The 21,260-nt window shown below is 41.3% G+C and overlaps 1 protein-coding gene across 2 annotated transcripts in view; it reads left to right on the forward strand.

Annotated features, from left to right (window-relative positions):
• The window catches only part of PLAGL1 (PLAG1 like zinc finger 1), a 47,820-nt gene that overhangs the window by 17,740 nt on the left and 8,820 nt on the right, over window positions 1-21,260 (forward strand). The window contains exons 3-5 of one of the 2 annotated variants that reach the window (XM_077175446.1): window positions 14,840-14,995; window positions 16,059-16,171; window positions 18,427-18,576. In XM_077175446.1, the coding sequence (XP_077031561.1) occupies window positions 14,840-14,995; window positions 16,059-16,171; window positions 18,427-18,576 (419 nt within the window). Of the gene's footprint in view, window positions 1-2,921; window positions 2,957-14,839; window positions 14,996-16,058; window positions 16,172-18,426; window positions 18,577-21,260 lie in introns of those variants that run through there. The other variant, XM_054629635.2, reaches the window with a different exon arrangement.

The raw sequence follows: 21,260 nt of genomic DNA on the forward strand, positions 1-21,260 counted from the left end.
AAGCATGACTTAATGTGAGTAAAATTGTAAAAATCTGGCCCAAGTATAAGAACAGACTGGTTCATTGAGATTTAAAACTGCAATTCTCTCTAAAATGTTTTATCTATCTTTGGCACAAATACCATCCCAGATTACTGCAGAGTGATGTGCTCGGGGTTTTTTAATCATCTTGTGAATTTAACTCCTGTGCTTCCAAGGCATCATTATCCCAGTCACATCCAAATCTCCTGCTGTATCACTATAATTTGTCCTTCTTCTCAGCAGATAAGTGCTATATCCTTATGCTTTGCTGTCGTGACTACCACGGAAGGTTGTTGCTCACGTTTCCCAGATACTTGCACTCTCTCACTCCAGCTTAAGTTATCTGAAGCATTAAGCACATTTTTTTCTGCTTGTTGATCTGATCTACATGCTTTCTTTTGGAGTCCCTCCAGTGCCTCAGCTGCCTTTTTTTATCATTGCCTCCAAGGGCTGCCCAGCTGCTCACTGTGCAATATAAGAGAGGGAAATTTCAGACACATTTTATCATTCTTCAGTACTTCCTTAGAGGAACAAGGAAAACAGGATTGGGGGTTTATTCATTGAAACTGCAATCAGTTAATAAATATAAAACCATCAGTGGCTTAATGGAAGGCAGCAATTATATGTGGAGATCAAGTTATTTGTTAAAATGCATTTTTAAAGTTTCTACTGTGAGATGGAAATTTCGAGGCATGCTTAAATGCTATTTAGATACAGAGAGAACTCTAAAACAAGGAATGTTATATGCCTGACTGTATTGTATTCAACAGGCAAAACTATCATCAGGAGTGAAATACTAAAGAAAGCAGAGGGCAGGATGACTGCACAGGGGTCATGGTCAAGACTCCTCAGCTGTACTCAGATATTTGTCTCTTTTAGGAATTTTATCCACTGGCAGTTTCATTTTTCTTTTTTTCAGCTCAGCAACAGTGCCTTTCTCGTGTTCCCCCAATGATCAGGGAGCTAGAGAAGTTGTCACCTGCATAAAGGCTGAAGGAGCTGGGTGTGTTCTGCTCAAAGAAGAGGAGGCTCAAGGGGATCAAGTCACGGTCTTGCAGTACAAAACTGGTGGTTATAGAAAAGGAGTTAGAAGCAGCCTTTCCCCAGGCATGCACTGTGACAGGACAAGAGGCGATGGCCACGAGCTGGGGGAGGTGCTTGTGCATGCAAGGGACATTTTCAGTGAGGGATCAATCAAACATTGGAATGAGCTGCTCAGGGAAGTGGTGGAGTTGCCCACACCAGACATATTCGAGATACAGCTTGACAAGGCCCTGGGTAAGGCTATTAAAGGACCTGCATTCAGGAAGAGTCTCAGCTAGTTGATCATTGCACGTCTCCTGCAACTTCAGTAATTCTGCAATTCTGTATTTCCTTGTGTTCTCAGCTGTCTTCTGTGCAGTGAGCCGTCATCCCTACCAGCTGTCCCTGGTCTTCTCAGTATTGTACTGCTTGTGCTGTGCCAGATCCGGTGATACTTGCTCATGTTAGTGGGATGGACATTTGTCTTCTCACTTGGAGACGTGTCAGTGGCCTGGAGGCAGTGCCAGTGCTGAGGGAACTCTCCAGTTTCCAGCTGGTGGGTGTTTGTGACAGCCTGGTAGTGCCTTGGTAAAACATCAGTGCACAGAGAATGCTAAAGAATGACATGGCAAATCTCTACAGGTGTGAATTGACTTCAGAGCTTTATGTCTGTCTATATGTAAATAAATATTTCGGGGCCAGCCTGTGAGCACAGTACTAGCATATACTAACAAGCAACAAACACTAGGGTGTGTGTGAGGGATAATATCTACCAGACTGTGTTCCAGTTAAGGAATTTGGATATAACCAAACTGGGGGGGAAAAGAGAAGAAGATGAGAAGCATTTAGAATTGTGGAGCTGGTGCCAGGTGGTTTCAGCACCAGGTCTCTGGCTCTTACTGTTTAGCAGTAGATGTGTAGCCTAACCACCAGTCCTTAAGCTTGACCATGACATTGTCTTTTTGTTCAATACAAGGTCAAATTTTAGCATTAAAAATCTTGTTCCAGGTTACAATAATCAAGACAAGATGTATAATGAAAAAAAGTAAAAATTCTAACCAAATGGGAACAAACCCCCTTAAATTCCTTAGGAAAAACCCTCTGCAGTCTAGGGCAAATTGCACAAAGAAAATATCGTGGTTGCACAATACAAGGGCTGCTGCAGCTAGACCTCAAACTCCAGCAGCTAAGTCTTCAAGCTTGTGGAAATAAATCAGAAAAGCCAACATTCCAGAGAAGTTTCAGCACAATGAATTTGAGGTAGCAAACATTTCTCTGGTTTAGATGGAGAAGCTAAGGGAAAAAAAGACGTTTATGAAAAGTCTGTCAGCTACTGAGGTTCGGCTGGTCGGGGAAGCAGCAGACTTCCCTTGGAGCTTGTTTTTCTTTTTATCCTTGGATGAACTGGTGTGCAGTATATTATGCTGCCTGAATGTAGGGGTTTGTCACGGTTAGCGCCGGGGGCTGTCCCAGGAATGCAGGAAGGCGATGGGCGTGAATGGAGCGTGCAGTGCTCGGTGGGGACAGAGCCCGCTCTTCGTGAAACCTGTTGCTGCTCCTCTCAGCCCAGCCGGCCAAAGCCAGGCAGGAAAGGAGGTGGGTCTTTGATCTCTTTGTTGTAGCTGCTCCCTGGGAATTTGCTGAAATCAATGCCCTGTTTTCCTGAAGAAATGAATGGCTATGCCTAACTAGCTTTGTGAAGCGCTGGGGAATTCACTGCTTCTGTTTATTGACAGCTGAAAAGGAGCACATGGTCCTGAATGGGTCCTCCTAGGGAAACAAAACAGAGTGGAGTTAGACTTAGTTGAATACAGGGGCATTTGGAAAAGTCTGCCGAAGGAGGATGACATGGTTCCTTACACCCTGGACTAGCATAGCCTGGCTTTTTACTAAAATTGCCATTTAAAATAAGGTAAGGTTTGTTTTGATTTCCCATATATAGTGCGATTATGAAATGTTTGCAGTTCTGTTCTTGAGTGCAAAACCAATGTTTGAGTTGTATTCTGTCATGGGAAATACCTAAGTAACTCTTGTGCTGTTTCTAGCCTGTGTGTGAGTTCATTTGTTCTTTATCTAATGGTGATTAATGAATATGAAAAGTAATACAAAATCAGTATTCAGGTCTTCCAGTCTTACATGAACATCAATCATTCATGTAAGCTATGATATGTAATTTTTTATACCTTTGAAAATCAGCTGAGTTGCATCAGATGATTTCTTAACTGGTACAGACTGCTGTGTCAATACTTACACACAAGGCAGTGACTAACGAGAGGGCCTGTCTGGCAGAGAATCTGGGAATCTCAAAGTCCTTTGAAATGTGAGGATATATTTCCAAACTTCTGTTTCCACGTGTGGACTCCAGGCAAGGGGCAGACTGACCACTATGCTTGCTGCTGGCTTTAGGTGTACGTGGGTTTTTTGTAAAGACAGAAAAGAATAGCGAGAGGAGGATGATGATGAAGCAGCAGTATTTTCATTGTGCAAGTCCAGAACAGTTTATTAGACCAAAGGCATTTGGTGTGTAATTCATATGTAAATTTTCTACTGAGAACAGGAGAACAAATTGCCAGAGTTTCTACATTAGTTTCTGTGGTGAGTGAAGGAAAAGATCTGGGCTCATGCAGCTACAACTTCCAGGTGTGGCCCAATTACGATAGAAGGAAAAACTTTAAGTAATGCCATTTCTTCCTTTGTTATTTAAGTGTAAGGGCAAGCTCAGAGCAGAGTAACTGCTGCCATGCAGCCTCGTTCTTACATGGCAGTAGGAATTGCTGGGGTTTTGTTGCAAACCCCATTAAAAGTGTCTGTGCATGGGTGCAGTAGTTTGAAAACTCTCAAGTTGTCCCCTCATTTTGAGAGAAATGCTTGGGAAGTTTCATGTTTTGTTGGAATAGTTTGTGTTCCTCAGTCTGGCATTTTTTTCTTTTTGAGTGATTTTGAGCTAGTATTCTTAACTAGTTTTGTTGCATTTTGTGCTTTTCCCAGCAGATAACTTATCTGTTTTTCTTGGAAGAATTTGGGCTCCATATGCAAACATGCTTTCTTTAGATTACTTTGTGATTCTTAAAATGAAAATACATTGCTTAACTGTAGAGCATCAACATGTTTGCTTGTAGCTTTTGCTGTTAAGTTTCCAAGATTTTCAGAGAGAAAAAGCATTAAAAAAAAGCAAATGCATTTATAATTTTGACTAAGATGTGGAAACACTGAACTCAAGGAGGCACATATCAAAGTTTGTAGGCTCTGTTGTCATTACTGTTATCCGAATGTGTCAAGACTGTGTTTTGACCTCACTTAAGTGTATTTATGCATGATAGGCATTGGAAGCCATTAAAATGTAAAGCTAAAGCTAATATAAAGTTAACATTTAAGTTGGACAGGAGAGATATTTGTAGGTCCTTTTAGTGCTGTAATCTAGATGTGTAATGAAAACATTGACCAGTGAGGGTTCCTGGGTACTTGTAGTGGTGCAAATAGAAAGGGATTGCAGCTGCGGAAAGCGCAGTTGATCGGGGCTTTTTTAGTTGGTGTAATGGGGAAGCAAGTGGGTGATTCATGTGTGACACGGAAGGTGGCACTTGTTCCCTGTTCCTCGGGTGATAAGACAAGAGTGTGTTATGTTTAACTCACTGGACTGGAAGGTGCTTAGGCAGATGTGAGTGGGGAGGTGCGTAGGGATGTTCTGGCAGGACAGTTGTCCCTTCGTCTCTTCTAACATCTTTGTAAAATATGAAATTGTTTTTACCTGTTGGCAGTGTTGAAGTGGAAGTATAAAATATTTGATTTCTAACCAACAGAGTAAAATATACCAAATATAAGGTGAGATATGTAATCATACACAGCTTTAAGTAAACATGTATGTTAAATAACCAGAGTTATGTAAATATGTATCTGCATTTCTCCCAGGGTGATGCCTCTAACATCTGTTCATCTTGTTCTTTGAGCTAGGAAGGTATGAAAACAGGAACAAATTCTTTGCAACTTTGCATTGCAAGATTGCTTCTTAGATTCACGTAAGAATTTATTTGTGTGTGTGTGTGTGACTTTTGCAAATAATTTTTTAAAAACCACAGATTAATCAAAAATCTATAAAAAGTGTTTGCATTTTATTTGATCTCAAACTGAGATGACTGTCAGCAGAATAAATTGAGCTGTATGGAGATACTTTATAATCTGAGTTGAGAGCCTAATCTATAGAAAAAATCTGCAATTTTTGCAACTTTTATGCAATTCTCTTATAATAATCATCTACTTTGTATTTCTGTGTCTTACAGGCTGTTCTTATGCCTCAGGAGAATAGTTATTGTAAGGAAAATGTACTACACTGCTGTCTAATTTGTTGCTGCCAATCTTATCAGCCTTTTTTAATCGGTCTGTTAAAGAAGTGCAGGTAGAGATAATTTCTTTATTACAATATCAGTCAAGACATTAGCTAATTATCGTATGGTTTCCCACAAAAATATTTTTTGTAGGAAAGAAATAAATGTTGGATCTTAGGAAAAAGAAAATGAGTGAATGGAAACAGACATGATACTTGCACATGTATTTTTTCACAGAAATAAATTTTTGTCTCTGTTCAGCAGCAGAGCTTCTGAATGCCTATGTGTTTTTTTTTTAAAGAAATCACTTCATGCCTTAAAAGAGGAAAATAATTTAACAGGGTCATAAAGGCTAAGGATGAGAGTCTCCTACCCATTTTGTTCCCAGAGAGGCTGGGAATCAAGCATGCTTTTCCTGTTGGAAATGAAGCAAGGAATAACAGAAGTTGTCTGTTATGAAGGGGATGCATAGTAAGAACTAAAGCTGTTCTGCTAAGCTGTTAATGACCCTTCATTTACAAAAGCCAATTCTTTTAAAAGACGACTCCTTCATTTTGGTATTTTAGATATATACTTTAGGGTTCATTGATAAGAAAAAAAAAACACTTTTTTTTTTTTTCTTTTGGGTGAGTGGGAATATCAGCAGAAAGTTTGGATGGCTCACTGAGGAAGTTAACTCATTTTCCAGTTTTATTAATAGCTTCTACTGAATGTAATATGGACTGGAGTATTCTTTTAGGACTCCAAGGTCTCAGCCCTGATCAGTCCTAAGTGTTATGTATTCACTTCTCCACATGGACTTCTTTCTTTGATAATGTGGCTACTTGCACATCACTGGAGCCATGTGCACAGACTAATACCTGCAGAAGTGAATCCTGGGGTGCAAACACTGCACTTTGATTCCCAGTAGCTGTACTTGCTTCATGTTGTTATATGTGCCTCTAAAGACATCAGCTTCTGCAGCCACAGGATGAATATGGTATCTCTTCACTCTGCATGCCATGCTTCCTCTTTGCATTCTACAGTAAACTCATGTTACCTGCTCCAAAGTGGAAATATATCCCAGCTGCTAATGTCTTTGCTGGTAAAGTTCCCACAAGTCCATGTTGAAAGTCACCATTGGAAAATAAAGAATTGATTTGGGCTGGTTTCCTTAGGAGAGGTAGCTTTTTTCACCAAGTTTTCCACCAGTGTCTTCAATGCAACATCTGGATTTGCTGGCCACTGACAACCAATCTCAATGAAGGAGCAAGATACCCAGTCTAGGGTTCCCTTTTAAGGGAATGTTGCAAGGCTTGGAAATACTTCAACTAATCGATACTAAGCTTTAGTCATTATAATTGCTGCACTTCCCTTATCAGAGTTCAAACTGTGGTGTTGACCTGCCATCAATAAAACTGCTGACAGTATTAATGCACTTCATGTGGTGTGTGTGTTGCTGTGTGCATGTGTATTTATACATATGTGCATTTAGGAAGATCTGTTATATGGGGTTTTTTCTGCTATTACAAAGATGGAAGATTCTGGTGTCTGTGTTGAACTGCCACAGTAGCATTCACATTTTCCACTAAAACATCTCACACTAAAATAAATCAACTGTCCTGCCAAAAAACCTCTCCAAAAGGAAAGTGCTTGAGATACATAAAGTGCTTCTGCTGTGGTAGGTAGAATCTGTGGTGTGAGAGATGCAGTTTAGGGGGTCCAACATGCAGTCCAGGAGCCACAGGGTGCCTATGAGCAGTTTGAATATGACTCTCCTGGTGGCTGTCTCTGTTTCTGTGACAGGGGGATTTTGGTCTTGCCATCTACAGTATAGAAACAGGGCAGTTTGGACAGTGCCAGTGAAGACCTAAAGCAAGCAGAAGGTGTCACAGACAAGGAGCCACAGCCTTGCACCAGGTTGGACTGCTGCTGGCTGCTGGGGAAGATGGGCAGAGTGCAATGGAAAAGCTTCCCTCTCAGAGAGCTTTTTGCTAGGCATTTCATAGGACCATGCTCTGCTGACTCAGGTTCTTTCTCATAAAAAGTAGTAGTTGTTTCTATGAATTTGCTGTTAACCTCCTCTGTTTCTGGATCTAATTTTATATGACTTAGTTCCAAGACAGTGGAGGGAGAGGGAGAGAAGGAAAAAAATACGCTGGAAAATCCAACTGCATTTTTCAATGTGATTGTTTGAAATGTGCTCAGCTTTCAGCAGAAAGAGAAGTCTCTTTGTTTGCACTGATTAGAAGCTATTACATGTAAACTATGGGAGGTGACTTCACTTGAACTGTGCTCATTTATGTATATGGGTTCTGATAACAACCAAACCCCATGTGGTGTACTGGAAATGGGACACGTAACTTTTATCCCAAGAATAACCAGAAAATTATTGTTTTTTAAATTAGCTTTCAACCAATCAATGAATTTTTTTACCTCAGGTCATTTTTAGATGAATGAACATACCAAGAACTTTGATAAACGAGTTGATCAGACTGCAGTGAAGTTTGCACCTACATACTTTCCCTCCTGTTTGGTTTGTTGGGGCTTTTTTCTCCTTTAGTTTTGCAGGAAAGATGTGTAAGTTACTGCCTTTTCAGGTGTTCAGACAGTGAAGGTAACTTTTTTCTGTGGAGTTTGTAAGATGCAGCAGAGCACAGGTGTGCTTTTGCTGCACAGCCTTCATGGGAACATGCTGGAACTGCTGAATTCCATAGCCCAGCTGTGCTCCTCGAGGTTTCTCTAACTGTTTTGCTAGACGGAAGGAGCACAGTAGAAAGCCTCATTGGGATTGAAGTGAGACTGACTTTTTACTGAAAGCTGTTCAAATTCCTCTGGGCTATGCCTTTTGTAGCACTTCATGGCCACCAGGTGAAAGACTTACTGTTCCCAGATGAGCTTGATTATCGTCATGATCACTCCCTATTAGGAATGAGTAATGAATCATAGTGTTTGTTATCTTGTATGTGTTTGTATAACAAATTGTTCTGCAGCTTGGAAGAATTTACATATTGGAACTTGTGCCAAAAAATGGACATGTGCTTTGTGTGAGGTTTCTTTACAGTCAGATAAGTGCTGAGCCACCCTTCTAGAGGCATTCTTCCATAAGAGCAGCTGGTCAGGATCATAGTGCTGTGAGGAAGGAGCAGGTGCCTTGACAGATGATCTCCCACTGCTGAAAACCCAAGGGTGTAACTCTTCTTCCAAATCTTCATTCTTCTTGGGAGCAAAGACAAGCACAGGGAGGATGGAGGTGAGGTGAGGGAAGGTGTCACAGCACATCAGTGGCTGGTCAGGGTGCTTGAGGGGCAGGTTCACCTGCAGTGCTGGGTTTTAGGGAATCAGCTTGACTTGCAGGTCTGACTGAATGTATGGGGTGGGGTGGCAGTAAGGCATGTTTGCTGTTCTCCTTCTCTGTTTCTGTCTCCAAATATAGTAATTCATTTTTAAAGTTTTACATTTTAGTAGAGTGAGGTCATGTTCCCATGAATATGTTTAATGTTCAGAATGATTTCTGGGATGTTTGCAAACCACCTACTGTTCTCCTTCCCAGGGAGGGGGCCCCAAGAGCAGTAGGCATTTACGTGCAGGGTGCCACTAATGCCTGAGCAGCACCAGGACTCCTCCTCAGCCTTCACCTATATCTCAGGAGCTCCTGTCCTCTCACCAGAAAGCCTTGGCATGGCAGCACAAGGCCTTGCTAAGGGGCCGATATTGCCCCAGCAGCGTGTCCACAGTTTCTGCGCTGGTGGTGCCACCGGGTAGGGGCTGCAAGGCTTCAGGGTTTCTGTGTGTCAAAGACAGGGGAACTCTGCTTGAAATCTGAAGTTTCCCTCTCAAGCACAGGAGTACATCTGCCTTTTTTTTTTTTTTTTTCCACTTTCTTGTCAGGGTGGTGCTATTTTGGGTGCTGGGTTATGGAAAACACTGCACCTGCTTCCCAAATAATACAGTGTCATGCACAGAAGTGCAAGTTTTCAGCCTTTATCCAGGTGCATGATTATGATTGCAAAGTCAGCCTGTAGTGGGCTTTCTTGATTTATGTATTTTTTCTTTTTTTCCATGCAGAGCTGAGCAGTTGTACGTCTCTGCTAATACAAGGTTTTGGTGTATGAAATAGAAAAGACAGAAAAGGAGACATTGAGGAAATGTTCACCTATTTTGATGCTGGACTAGGGATCAGTTTTTCCAGTTAACAAGTAAACATCATTCTATAGACAATTTAGCATAATAAAATATCACAAGTTAATGGGATTTGAACAAAATTATTCTGAATTCTGGTAATTATGACAAGTTCTATTTTACTTCAATATAAATAGAATCAATTATTAATCAGTTAAAAGCTTTGTTTTGCACATCAAACTTAGGCTATAAGGCTTCTTTCATAAACATTTTTTTCAGAGAAAATGTGTGTCAGTGGCCCACAATAATGGGAAAATAACTTGTGATTAACTGTTTGCTAATTGAGTACTTTGAGTTTTTTGCCAAATAAATTGTAGAACAAGGATTTCAAGCTTTTTCTGTACAGAGTGCTGCAGAACAAACCTCAGGCTGGAAATCCTCATGCACCTTTGGCTAAGAGAACCAAGACTAGCATGTGCAATGTACTTCAGAAAATATCCAGGAGGTGTTTTTGCAGTGTTCCTCTCTGTGAAGGCTGAACAAGGCTAACGGAGTGCTACAGTTTTACTCTGGAATAAATTACTGTTGTTTGCTATGCAAATCTTATGATTGTAATTAGGCTAGGATTTCAACTGCTGTGTACACTGATCTTTGTTCCCTCTGCGTATGGGAGCTAATTCTAATGCTGCAAAACAGCACAGCAAATGCCAAGGTCTGCTCAGCCTCTGATCATTTCTCACTGGGTGCATTTGCTCCGAGTGGACAATTGAAAAGAAATGATTTGCCTCTGCCTTCACAGGGGACGTAATTGCACCGCAGGCATCTTGTGGGCCACTGAAATGTTCAGGTACTGTAAAGTCTCACTTGAAAGCAGGGGTGGGAGAAAACGCGGGGAGGAGGTCCTGATAGGCATCTAGTTTTTAGCAAACTGGGTTTAAGAAGTGATATTCTGCTGCTGGCTGGTTGAGGCTCCGTGGCATGTGTGAGCTATCAGGACAGTGATTGCAGTTCCTGGCATGGCTATGTATAGCTCCTGTTATCTGTGCAGCGGGGCTCTGTGGAACCGCAGCCCGTGGCTCCTCGCCCACACTAATGAGCTCTCCCCGAGGCCGGGCTTGTGCCTCTGGGGGTGGCACAGTGCTCCAGCCGTGCTGCTGTTTTGGAAACCAGTTTGTTGACTGTGCTCAAGTCCAGCTTGCTCAAGCTGCCGTGCCAGCTTGGCTACTGTTGGCTGTGGGAGCTTGTCCCAGTGCAGCGTGGTGGCCCCAGAGCTGTGTGGAGGATGAGGCAGGCTGGCAGCTGGGGCTGTCAGGCTGTGTAGGCTGCAGCAAAGGAGAGCTGTCACCTAGACCTGGACTGGGGCGAAGCACCAGCATGGTGAGGCCAGTACAGGTGAGCCACACTCACAGCCCATTCTCCTCCCTGGGAGCACAGCCACCAGTGTCCAGTCAGCTCATGGGGTGGGAGTGCATCCTGCAGGCAGCGGGTCTCAGCTTTGTGATGACCCAAAGAGCAGGGGAAAGCCAGGGGTTAGCTGTTGCCAGCCATGCCTCCCAATGTGAGGGAGAAGTGGGAGCAGAGGCATTCAGGTGCAGGGGTACCAGCTGGGGGTGTTGGGGGATGTACCCACCCTTCTCTTAGCCCCTCCAGTGGTTTGTCCTTGCAATTGAGGTGGTGTCTGCACTCCTGCAACCTGGTCAGAGCCTGCACCTGCTCCAGGGCTAGGCTCTTCTGTACACCTGCCTCCCCTCTGCTGCAGGGAGGTCCAGAAAAATAAAAATGTTAACAGCTGCAAGATCTATTAGCTTGTACAGTTTTATATACAGATAGATACAAAGGCATTATTTGGAATTTTGTCAGAATCATTGGGAGGACAGAGGAAGAATGAAGAAGTTCCCTCTAGGGGACAATATAGCATTGTTTTTCTAAGGATGTAGTAAATGACACAGTCTGATTTTTAACAGCTTGTAACTCCTGTAAATCTTGTTTATTTCTTTTTGTTGCCTACTCATCTAAATCACAACAAAGCAGAGGAATAGTGGTAGTTTTTCTTGCATGTTTGCATATGAACCTCGAATCCATTAATTTTGTTTGTGTAAATACAATTTAAGGGAGCCAGGAAACTGAAAAAGTGTCGGGGTACTAAGGTGCCTAGCAAGAAGCAGAAGAAATCTTCTCTACAGAAAGTGATTTTTCTGAACAACTGTTTTTCATTTCTAGTGCTAATACAACAAAGTGTATGTTGTTTCCATAGCTGGATGAGCCCTATTTCAGAACAGGTTAGAGTGTGTTCTGAAGCTGTTGTTGAAAAAATATATTTTACTTAATTAGCCAAGTTAAAAAGTGGCATAAAATCTGTGTGAGCTTTACAAACTCTGTGCTGTGGCTCTATATACACTCCTTTGTCAATGGCATCTGTAATTTAGCATTGAAACACAAAGGATCATTACTTGGCCTGTAATTGTCTCTGAGAAGGAATGTGAACTTGACAGTTTTGCACTGTTAGTTTTGGGGAGAGAAATTACAAAGATCTCCATTTCCTTCAGTAGCTCCTGAAGGTATTCTATTTGCAGTGTTTCAATCCTATTTTTCTGGTACACCTGCGAATTTTTTAGAATACAATAAATTTGCAGTTAGGGTACTAACATGTTGGTATGAGGTCAGAAATGCTGTGTAGTGAATGTAATTCCAGTATGGGGTCAGAAATGCTGTGTAGTGAATGTAATTCCAGTTTGCTTGTTATTTAATAACTTAAGTCATTCTAGTTATCTTCATGACCTGTATACATAGAAAACCTTAGAATAAGTGTTGGACAGCTCTGGATATTTCACAGAATTGCTGAATATTCTGAGTTGGAAGGGATCCACAAGTGTGATCAAGTCAAACTCTTAAGTGTACAGGGACTGAACCCACAGCCTTGGTGTTGTTAGCACCATGCTCTAACCAACTGAGCTAATCTCATGTTTTGAGGTGCTGGGCAGTTGTGCCAGGTCAGAATCCCAGGCCATGCTAGCAAGGTGCTTAACAGGGCTTCCAGCTCTGCAGGTAGTTTGGTGCAGGGCTGGTGGTTTTGTGCTGCTGCTGCTGAGGTGTGCTGCCTAGGCAGCTGTCTGTGGGGCCGCTCAGCTTGGAGACCCTTGCTCAACACCCAGTTAGATGCAAAGCGGTTCCTGAATTTAGAGGAGAGCCTCTCTACTACCCATGTGTGAATCATTTCAGACCTTATGTCCTGGATCTGGAGGACCGAGGAGGGTTAGCTAATGGAGCACTACTGCAGAATTTGGAAGCTGATTCAAGGGATGCCCTTTTCCCCCTGCTTTCCCTTTGCAGCCTTCCTGGGAGCTGCCCACCCTGGAGCCTTGGAGGTGGGCACTGCCTCGGGGTGGCTGGAAGGTTTGCTCAGGAGCTTGCTAGTGATGAATCACTGAGGTATGGCATGGATTGATAAGGTCGTGTACTTATGATTAGACACATCCTTCCTCTAACAGCAGTTCTTTGTCTCCGTTTTGCTTTTGGTAATGTGTTTCGGCCGTTTGCATACAATGACTCTCCAAGCAGGAGCTGTTTGACTTGAGACAAAGTCACTATTATTCCAAGCAAGCTCAGGAAGCCCTCATAATTTTGTTGCCCTCAGAAGGGTGAATTTATTTAAAAGCCAATTAAGTTAAATCACCAAGGAAATATTTTTATTTTCTTGCAGCCTTGCAGCTGTAAAGGACTTTTGGGTACATAAACAAATGTATAACAAAAAAAATGTACCTGGCAGTTATATTGTTGGGCTTTTTGTGCATTTTAAGTGATGGCTGTAGGGGGCATGTTCTTTATCTGTAGCACTAGCAAAAATAAATAATGTTTTCCAGCTATTCACAGTGCAGGTGTGCAGCCTGGAAGCCATGGAAGAAGAAAACTTCCATGGTCCACAAATTATTGAAAAATACTTACTATTGTAGTGCTTGCAGCCTGACCAACACACAAGTCTATCTATCTTCTCAGCTGGAGTTGATGGAGAGCCCAAAGAAGTAGGTAGGGATACTTTATGCTTACCTGGGGAGATTTTGGACTAGGCTCTCAAGGTGCATGATTTAGTCGAGTGCCTGCTTGTGTTTACAAACAGAAACCTTTTTGGGGTACCCTGAATATGAATATTTCTGTTGCTACTGTCCTTTTTCAAAGACTATCTCTGTCTCCCCAGGCAGTGTCTCCTGAGCCCTTTATGCCCCTTGGTTATGAGCCCTTGTCTGTGATGAAGCCTCACCTCTCCTGCCCCAGTCTTTCTACATTGCTCCCTTGGGCTCTCCTGGCTGTTCTGGCTCCCCTCCTCTGTTCTGTATTGTCACTTACTGAATAGACTTGCTCAGCAGAGTTTTCAGAAGGAAAACAAAATGAGGTAGTCATGGATGACCAATATCAGCTTTTCTTTTTAACTCAGTCGTGAAGCATTGTTGGCTCACTGGTTTGGTTTCTACTGTCTATAAAAAGGTTTTGTGCAAGAAGTCCCCTTTTTCCCATCACCCTGTGTGACACCAGTGCTGAGATGACCTTCTGCTGGAAAGTCTCATTGCTCAGTTTTGTCACTGCTCTGTATGAGTTTCCCTGGCAACCAGTTTGAGCTGCACTAAACCAAAAATATCTCACTGTGCCAGGGGAAAGTCAGTTTGCAGACATGTATTTCTCTTTAATGGGTTCTCTGGATGGTCCGTGTGTTCAGCCTGCAGATGTCATTATTGGGAACCAACAGCTGGGAAGTGCAGTATGCCCCTTTTCCTTACTTCCACAGGCAGAGCAGCCTATGAGGAGGCTGCTCCTGCATGATTGTCAACTGAGCTGTGGCTGTAGGACCCATCATACTCATTTCTCATGGTACCCTGAGGGTCTCATCTTCTACTGAGAATGGTCTGTGCAGCAGACACAAAGTCTTTCTTGGATTCCTTGGATCTCTGCAAATTTCAGAATTTCTTAGTCACAGAATGGGTAAGGTTGGAAGGGACCAAACTTACCTAGGTTATTGCTAACAACTTTGTCCACATTTCTGTATAAATATCTGCATCTTTACAGCTGGGCAGGCAGTGAAGTCTAGTTTTGCTCCCATCCTAGTCTCTAAAGGCACCTGAATGAGAATATGTATAAATCTTTGGAGGTCAAGACGCACCAGTTTGCTCAGGAGAGAATGCATAAACTGGAGGTGTTATTTTAAACCTTCCTTGTTTAGTTTTGACTTGCAGATAATCTTTTCACTACCTAATGTAGAAGACTGATGTGAAGAAAAGCATTCGTAATTCCAGATGTGTTCTCAAGATGACAAAATTAGAAGAGCCAGAATTGGAAAGCAGTTGGTCATTTTTAGTAACAGGTTCCCTTTTCTGGATTTGTAGGGTGTGAGGATTGCGGTAAAAGCCTTATAGGAGAATGCAAACTCCACGGACCACTCATCAGGGCTAAAGATAGGGTTATTCCCAGCCGGGCCCGCCTCACCCTACCTCACTACCTCACTTTGCGAGTCTTGGAGCTGAGAGCTGGAAACCAGCAGAGTAAGTATTTTAGCTCTTTTTCCCACATTTGGAAAAAAGGAGACAAAGACTCCTGATTTCATGAGTAACTCAAGGCATAATCATTGGGCATTTGCGTTATGAAGACTGTTTTCAGCTGAGCAAGCTAAAGCTCACAGTCAGCCACTGTTTTTTGTGACTGGTTTCTGGTAACAGACACATGAACTGATGGCAGGACATTAGCCAGAGCTGGTGTGACATTTAGCTGTGAACAACCAGTTAGCTCTGTTCAGTCAATCCAAGTTTAATGAATGTTGAATTTGTATCTAATAATAACAGTCATGCACTACTACTTTTTTTTTCTTTTTCCCCCAAGCATGCAAAACAGGAAAGAGTATTCAATGAAAGGTCAGAAACAAAATGGTAAATGACATCCCTTATCCACCCCCTGCAAACTTCAGAGATCACAGGGGGGTAATTTACCTTTTGCAGCATTTTTAGTTCATATTGTGGAAAGACTGTTGTTTCCTTGTGAAAGCAAAGCAATTTGAATGCCCAAACATGAACAAAGGAATGATGTTCTTAGTGTGGAAATTTTCCACAGCTACCTGTGTATAATTAGTCCTGCCTAGATTGCTTTTCAGACAGAGAATGACAAGATGCCTACACTGTCACTCCGTTGATCTGGCAGTGGAATAACCAGAATGATTAAGAAGGCTAATACTGTGTTTTTATAGATTCTTCCACTCTTATTGGGAGAGAACAACCTCCCAAATTATGCCAAAAGGCAGAGAACTATGATAACATGAGTTTGTAGATTGAGGAGTATCAACATGTTTGTGTTGCAGACTCAGTTTAACATCCTGTCATGGATTTTTGGTACTTTTTTATACAATGTAGTTCCCATTAAAAAAAAAGTCAGTACCTATTTACATCCTTTTTAGGATTCTTCACCTTAGAATTATTTAGTGGGATTATTTGTCTAGAAAAAGAATCCATGTGTTCTGCACTATTTTGTTTATCTCAATTTTCACAACTGTAAGCATACAAGAAATAGTTTGTGATGTCTGTACTAATATTAGACTGCTCTTTGTTTTCTTCACAGTCCTTGGTGTATTTGCAAAGAAAGTAATACAGAAGAGAACACAATTTGGCCCTTATGTTGGTCAGCTGTCTACAAAACTGACGTGCTATGATGAGAGCAGACTAGTCCTGCAGGTAAAAACCCACTGCCTTTCTATGGAGTGCATATGTGTCTTTAGCAGCTCATACTTACTTATTTAAGTATTTTAATCAGTCAATTTGCCATCTGATGTAGCTCATTATTTGTACTTTTGATGTGTAAGTATGAGTGTAAATCACATTATTAGGCAGTACAGCAAGTACTGAAGTACCCAAATATTCTTGCATAGTGTGTTTTCTAGAAATTTGGTTTCCTGGTTTCTGGTTTTACCATTTCTAGGGTGTTAAGCCTATCAGTCTGATAGCTCTTGATAAGATTTTCAGGGAGCATGGCTACTGAACTTTCTTCCCAGGTAACACAAAAGGATTTGTGCTTTGCACCATACCACTGGGAGGTTTGAGTTTGTGCACTGAGTTAGTGAGAGTGACAGAAATATGCACTAAGGCACTGGCTTAGTAGGGAGAAACTGATAGGGAAAGATTAATCTTAATTATTTTTAAATGTTATTGTTATTTATTAATAATAGTTGTTAATTTATATATAGACTTTGATGCACAGTGCACTACCTCAGTTTATTTAATCAGATTGTTATTTAGGCCTGATACCTTCTGTTGCTGCACACATAGGTACTGACTGTTACACCTGGACCATGACACTATTACTTGTATTTTATCCAGCAAAAATCGTGGCCTCTCAGGACTAAACCAGCTTAGACAAATGTACATGGACATCCTTTCCCACAGGAATTCCTTGGGAGTTGCAGTTGATTGCAATCCTCTGGGCCCCAGTCTTTGCATTTTGCTGTCAGGGTCGTGGCTGAGCACAGCTCTGTGTCATACAATGAATCCATGGCCAAGCCACAGCCTCTGTCAGGACTTCCCAACAGATCATGGTTCTTCCAGAGTTTGCAGTTCCTATCAGGCCCTCTCACCCCCAAACAGAGAGGCACCAGCAGCAGCTGTGCTGTGACACACTGTGTCTTCCTTTGAGCTTTCTCCAGAGGCCTGGGGCTGGAAAACACTGTGTTGTGAGGAAATACTTCTGAACTTTAGTTTGAGAGCTTCAAAGTAGTAATAGCTTCAGTAGTTGCTGTAAGCTTGATTTGCACATGGAAATCATGGGAATTATCTGCCAGGAAAGTAACACTGTCCTTCTATGGGATTTTCATAGCATGTGGACACCAGAAAAGGTTTGTTCTTCTCTGTAACTAAATATCTTCAGTCTTTTGATTAGACACTATTAAAAATACAGAAAATGTACTTCTCTAACAATGGATGGATGAGCTAAGCACCCAGTTCCTTCCTTTTCACCAAGCCATTGTAAACCACACCCTATCCTCTATCAGTCAGCACCATTTGCTTAAAAGTATACAGTGATAAGCGCAGCTCTGGCTGATGAATGGACTGTTTCTTCAGAAGAGGAGATTAGAGTCCCAGATTTCCTACATGACAGCAGTAGCTGCCTTGACTTCTCCCTAGCATGAGTATGTGACCAAACTTGTCCAACAGGCAGGTGCTTTCGTCGGAAACATGATGAAGTTAGATAAAATAGTTCCCAGAAGCAATGAAAATGCAACTTTTTTTTTGCAGTTACTTGCTCAGTTATGTGGTTAGTAGAACAAATACAGGCTGTGCTGTCATTAGTTGTGCAGCTTTGTCTGTCCATATTTGAGACATTATTGCAGAAAAGCAATAGTCTTGTTTGAGGTTGGTAGTTTTTGCCTCATGGGGCATTCTCTTGGAGGGGAGAAGCTAGGAAGAATGAAGTAAAAGAAAAAGATCTTTCTGGCACAATTGTTCATTTGTATTTACTTTTGCATTGTTAAGAGGAAAAAGAGAAGACTGTTAAAATGCCATTATGTTGTATGTTACCTCTCTGGACTTACTAACACAAGCTATACAATTGTTCCATGCAAAATGTGGTCGCACTGAGGCTTGAGATTATCAAGTGCTCAGGAAGTAGATTAAGGCATAAAGCTTATCTTTCTACCTGCCTGCACTTAGTTCTTAATATTATCTTTATATAACATAAAAATGATGAACTATAAATGGAAAATACATACAAAGGCCTACAGTTATTTTAGTAGCAGGGTGCTCAGCAGGCATTCGTTCTTCACTTTCTTTTGCACTCAGTGTTCATTAAGAGTGATCCATTTCAAAACAACCATGATTTCAAGGGATATATGACCAAGACAAGATAGATAACTGATTCCAAATTAAAGAAAACGAATGTGCCTTTATACAGGACTTGGTTTTATCATATTTGTCCTCTTCCCCCCACTTTGTTTCAGGTGTTGAAAGATGGAGGGAAGTACTTTCTGGACACTCCCAATGAGGACTGTGGAAACTGGATGATGTTTGTCCGGCTAGCCCGGAACCAAGAAGAACAGACTCTTGTGGCTTATCAGCACTGTGGAGAAGTCTACTTCACAACAGTCAAGGTAGTTAAACCTTCATTGCTCCACCTGCCATCCAAAAGGAAATTTATAGACAAAGGTTCTGAAGGACTAACTCTTCTGCAATGACAGATTGATTCTATTCTGCTAACTGGATCATTACTTAAATACCACCTTTAATGTAATTTAATCTGTAGTAAAGCAAACAGAGTATGGGGTTTGTTAGGAAAAGGTGTTGTGTACTTGCTGCTGTGGGTAGTGAAGAAACTGAGCCGAGGGAAGATAAAAGTCATTCACGCTGATAGTGTTTAAACTGAATGTTCTTTAATGCCAGGTAGATGTATATGGTGGGATTATTTGGCATTATTACCTTCAAGAGTTCTTCATTCTGGAAATAACAAACAAATTCCTTTCTTTTATTACATTTCTGGACACATATTGTTTTCTGAGCACATTGCTTTGTGCTCAGGAACAAGGTGTTGAGTGGATCTTCATGTACAATTTCCATGTTTTGGCCCTTTTCTTAGGCAGAGTTGGTTTTAATCAGAAATAACTCTTTTGCACACTTGGGAAAAAGACATCTATCTGTTGAACATAATGCTTATATATCATTGTGAGCAACACAAAAATTTAAAAAAAAATAATATTAGTGAAAAGTAGTTACTATGAATTAAAATCCAGTATTTCAGTTTCATATCCAAGATTGGCACATATTTCTGTGGCATAGTAGTATTTACATTTTTTATTCCATTTTTGTTTCTACACCTGCACAGTGAGAAAAATATTTACTGTATAGTGGTGATGAGAGAATAGCATTTCATACCCTTGAAGTCTTTTATAACAGTATGGAGTATAGTTGATTCTAGAATTAATATCAACATAATTATTAAGAAAAAAATAAAAATGTAAAATAGTATATACTACCCTGAGACATATTTAGACTGTATTTGAGATTCTCATGCAGTCCATATCATTTGAGATTTCAGCTTGATTTGAAATGCATTATATGTTTGTAAAATTGATAGGATTACTAATACTATATTTGGGAAGCATGAACTTTTCCAAGAAGTAGTTGTTATAAACTAGTAACTTAAAATTTCCAGAATAATTTAAATACTATTGAACCAGCTGTCTGCTGACTTCAGCAGAACTCTGCACATTGGCATTAATGGAGAGTTGCATCCTATACACTGACACAAAGTGTGTCCTAGGATGATGCATGTGTCTTGGAACCTTTTCTGTGCTGTGGGTCATAGAGCATTATTTGGGTTTTATTTCTCCCAAGTCCCAGTATCATTCAGGGTGCTGTGGCATCCAGCAGATTTTGTCCTGGTCAATGAATGCGATGGCCTTGTGCTACACTTAGGCACACCCTGTTGGTCATGCTGTGAGGCTGGCTTAGGGCTCATTCTGAAGATACTTTCTCAAAACATTTTTAGTAAAGTGTGTTAAAATAGGAGTAGGATTGGCTCCTTTCCCCACTGTTTTTACAAAGAAATGAGATTTCAGTGACATGAAAGTACAGCTACTAAAGCAGATGTGTAAGTGGCATCTTGACACCACCACCATTAGCTTACTTTCTGACCTAATCACTGCAATCCTTATAAATAAATGCTTTAAAAGGTATGGAACTGTGGGGAAATAAAAATAATCCATGGTTGCTGTTGGTCTGATCCCAGGAAGTTTCATGTGTGTGCTGCAGTGACAATAAGAGTAAGTGGCACAGAGTAAGACAACTTGTAGTGGATTTGCATATTGATATTTAATGTCAGTTTTACTGAGTTTAGAGCTTTTGAATTAACTTGACTGTTTCACACACTGATGCACTTGCTCTCCCTTCAAAGTCACATTGACCAGCTCTCCTTCCCATTAAGGAAATGGCTGCTGGTCTAGGAATGCTGGGCAGAAAGTAGTGACAGTGTCATGCTGTGCAGTTTTTTTGTGGGTATCAATCTCAGCTGTCACAGGCCAAGCTCCCAGACATCCTTAAACATTTTGCCTCACAGTGATGAGCCTCCTACTTAATGGCTCTGCCTCATGTCCTTAACTGAGTGGAGAATTCTGGACAGACAATTTCTGTTTAGGCCAGGTGTTACTAAAATGTACACCCAACCCACGCTGGTTGTGCCTGGGAATACAAGACTCAGTTTTCAGCATTAAACCCACAATTAACCCCTCACCTGTCTGCATTCACAATCTACATTGTCTTTTCCCTACCATGCTTATCCCACACCAATATTACAGAATAAGTGGATTTTATGATGTCATGTTTTGTGGAATAAGACTCAGCTGCTCTCTTTCTAGGCTAGTTTGCTTTTTTTTTTTTTTTTGGTGGCACATGTTTATCTTAGTTAAAATAAAACTACAAGTACAGTGCAGTTTGGCTCTACCCTTGTTGCAGCAATGTTAGTGTTTATTATAGATGAAGAAAATTGTGTACAGGGTCAGGGAGTCATATAAATCATGTTTAGTTTTCTCCTTTTCATTTAAAGAACTAATAGATCTTTGGCCAGTGAGTGTAATCATGCCTCTCCTTTTCTCTTTGCTATATTATTGACTGAAAGTATTTGTCAGAAGAGGTCATAGTCCAGTCCAAGGAGAGATTTGGGCAAGCATGACTGGATGGGAGACTGCAGATTATGGGCTCCTTTAATCCTGTGGGGGAAGGCTTCAGTGGAAGGAGGGCAGAGTTACAGTAAGGCACGCTCACAGCAAACCTGACACATTAG

The sequence above is a fragment of the Agelaius phoeniceus genome, chromosome 3 (assembly GCF_051311805.1).
Source record: "Agelaius phoeniceus isolate bAgePho1 chromosome 3, bAgePho1.hap1, whole genome shotgun sequence".
Classification (NCBI taxonomy): domain Eukaryota; kingdom Metazoa; phylum Chordata; class Aves; order Passeriformes; family Icteridae; genus Agelaius; species Agelaius phoeniceus.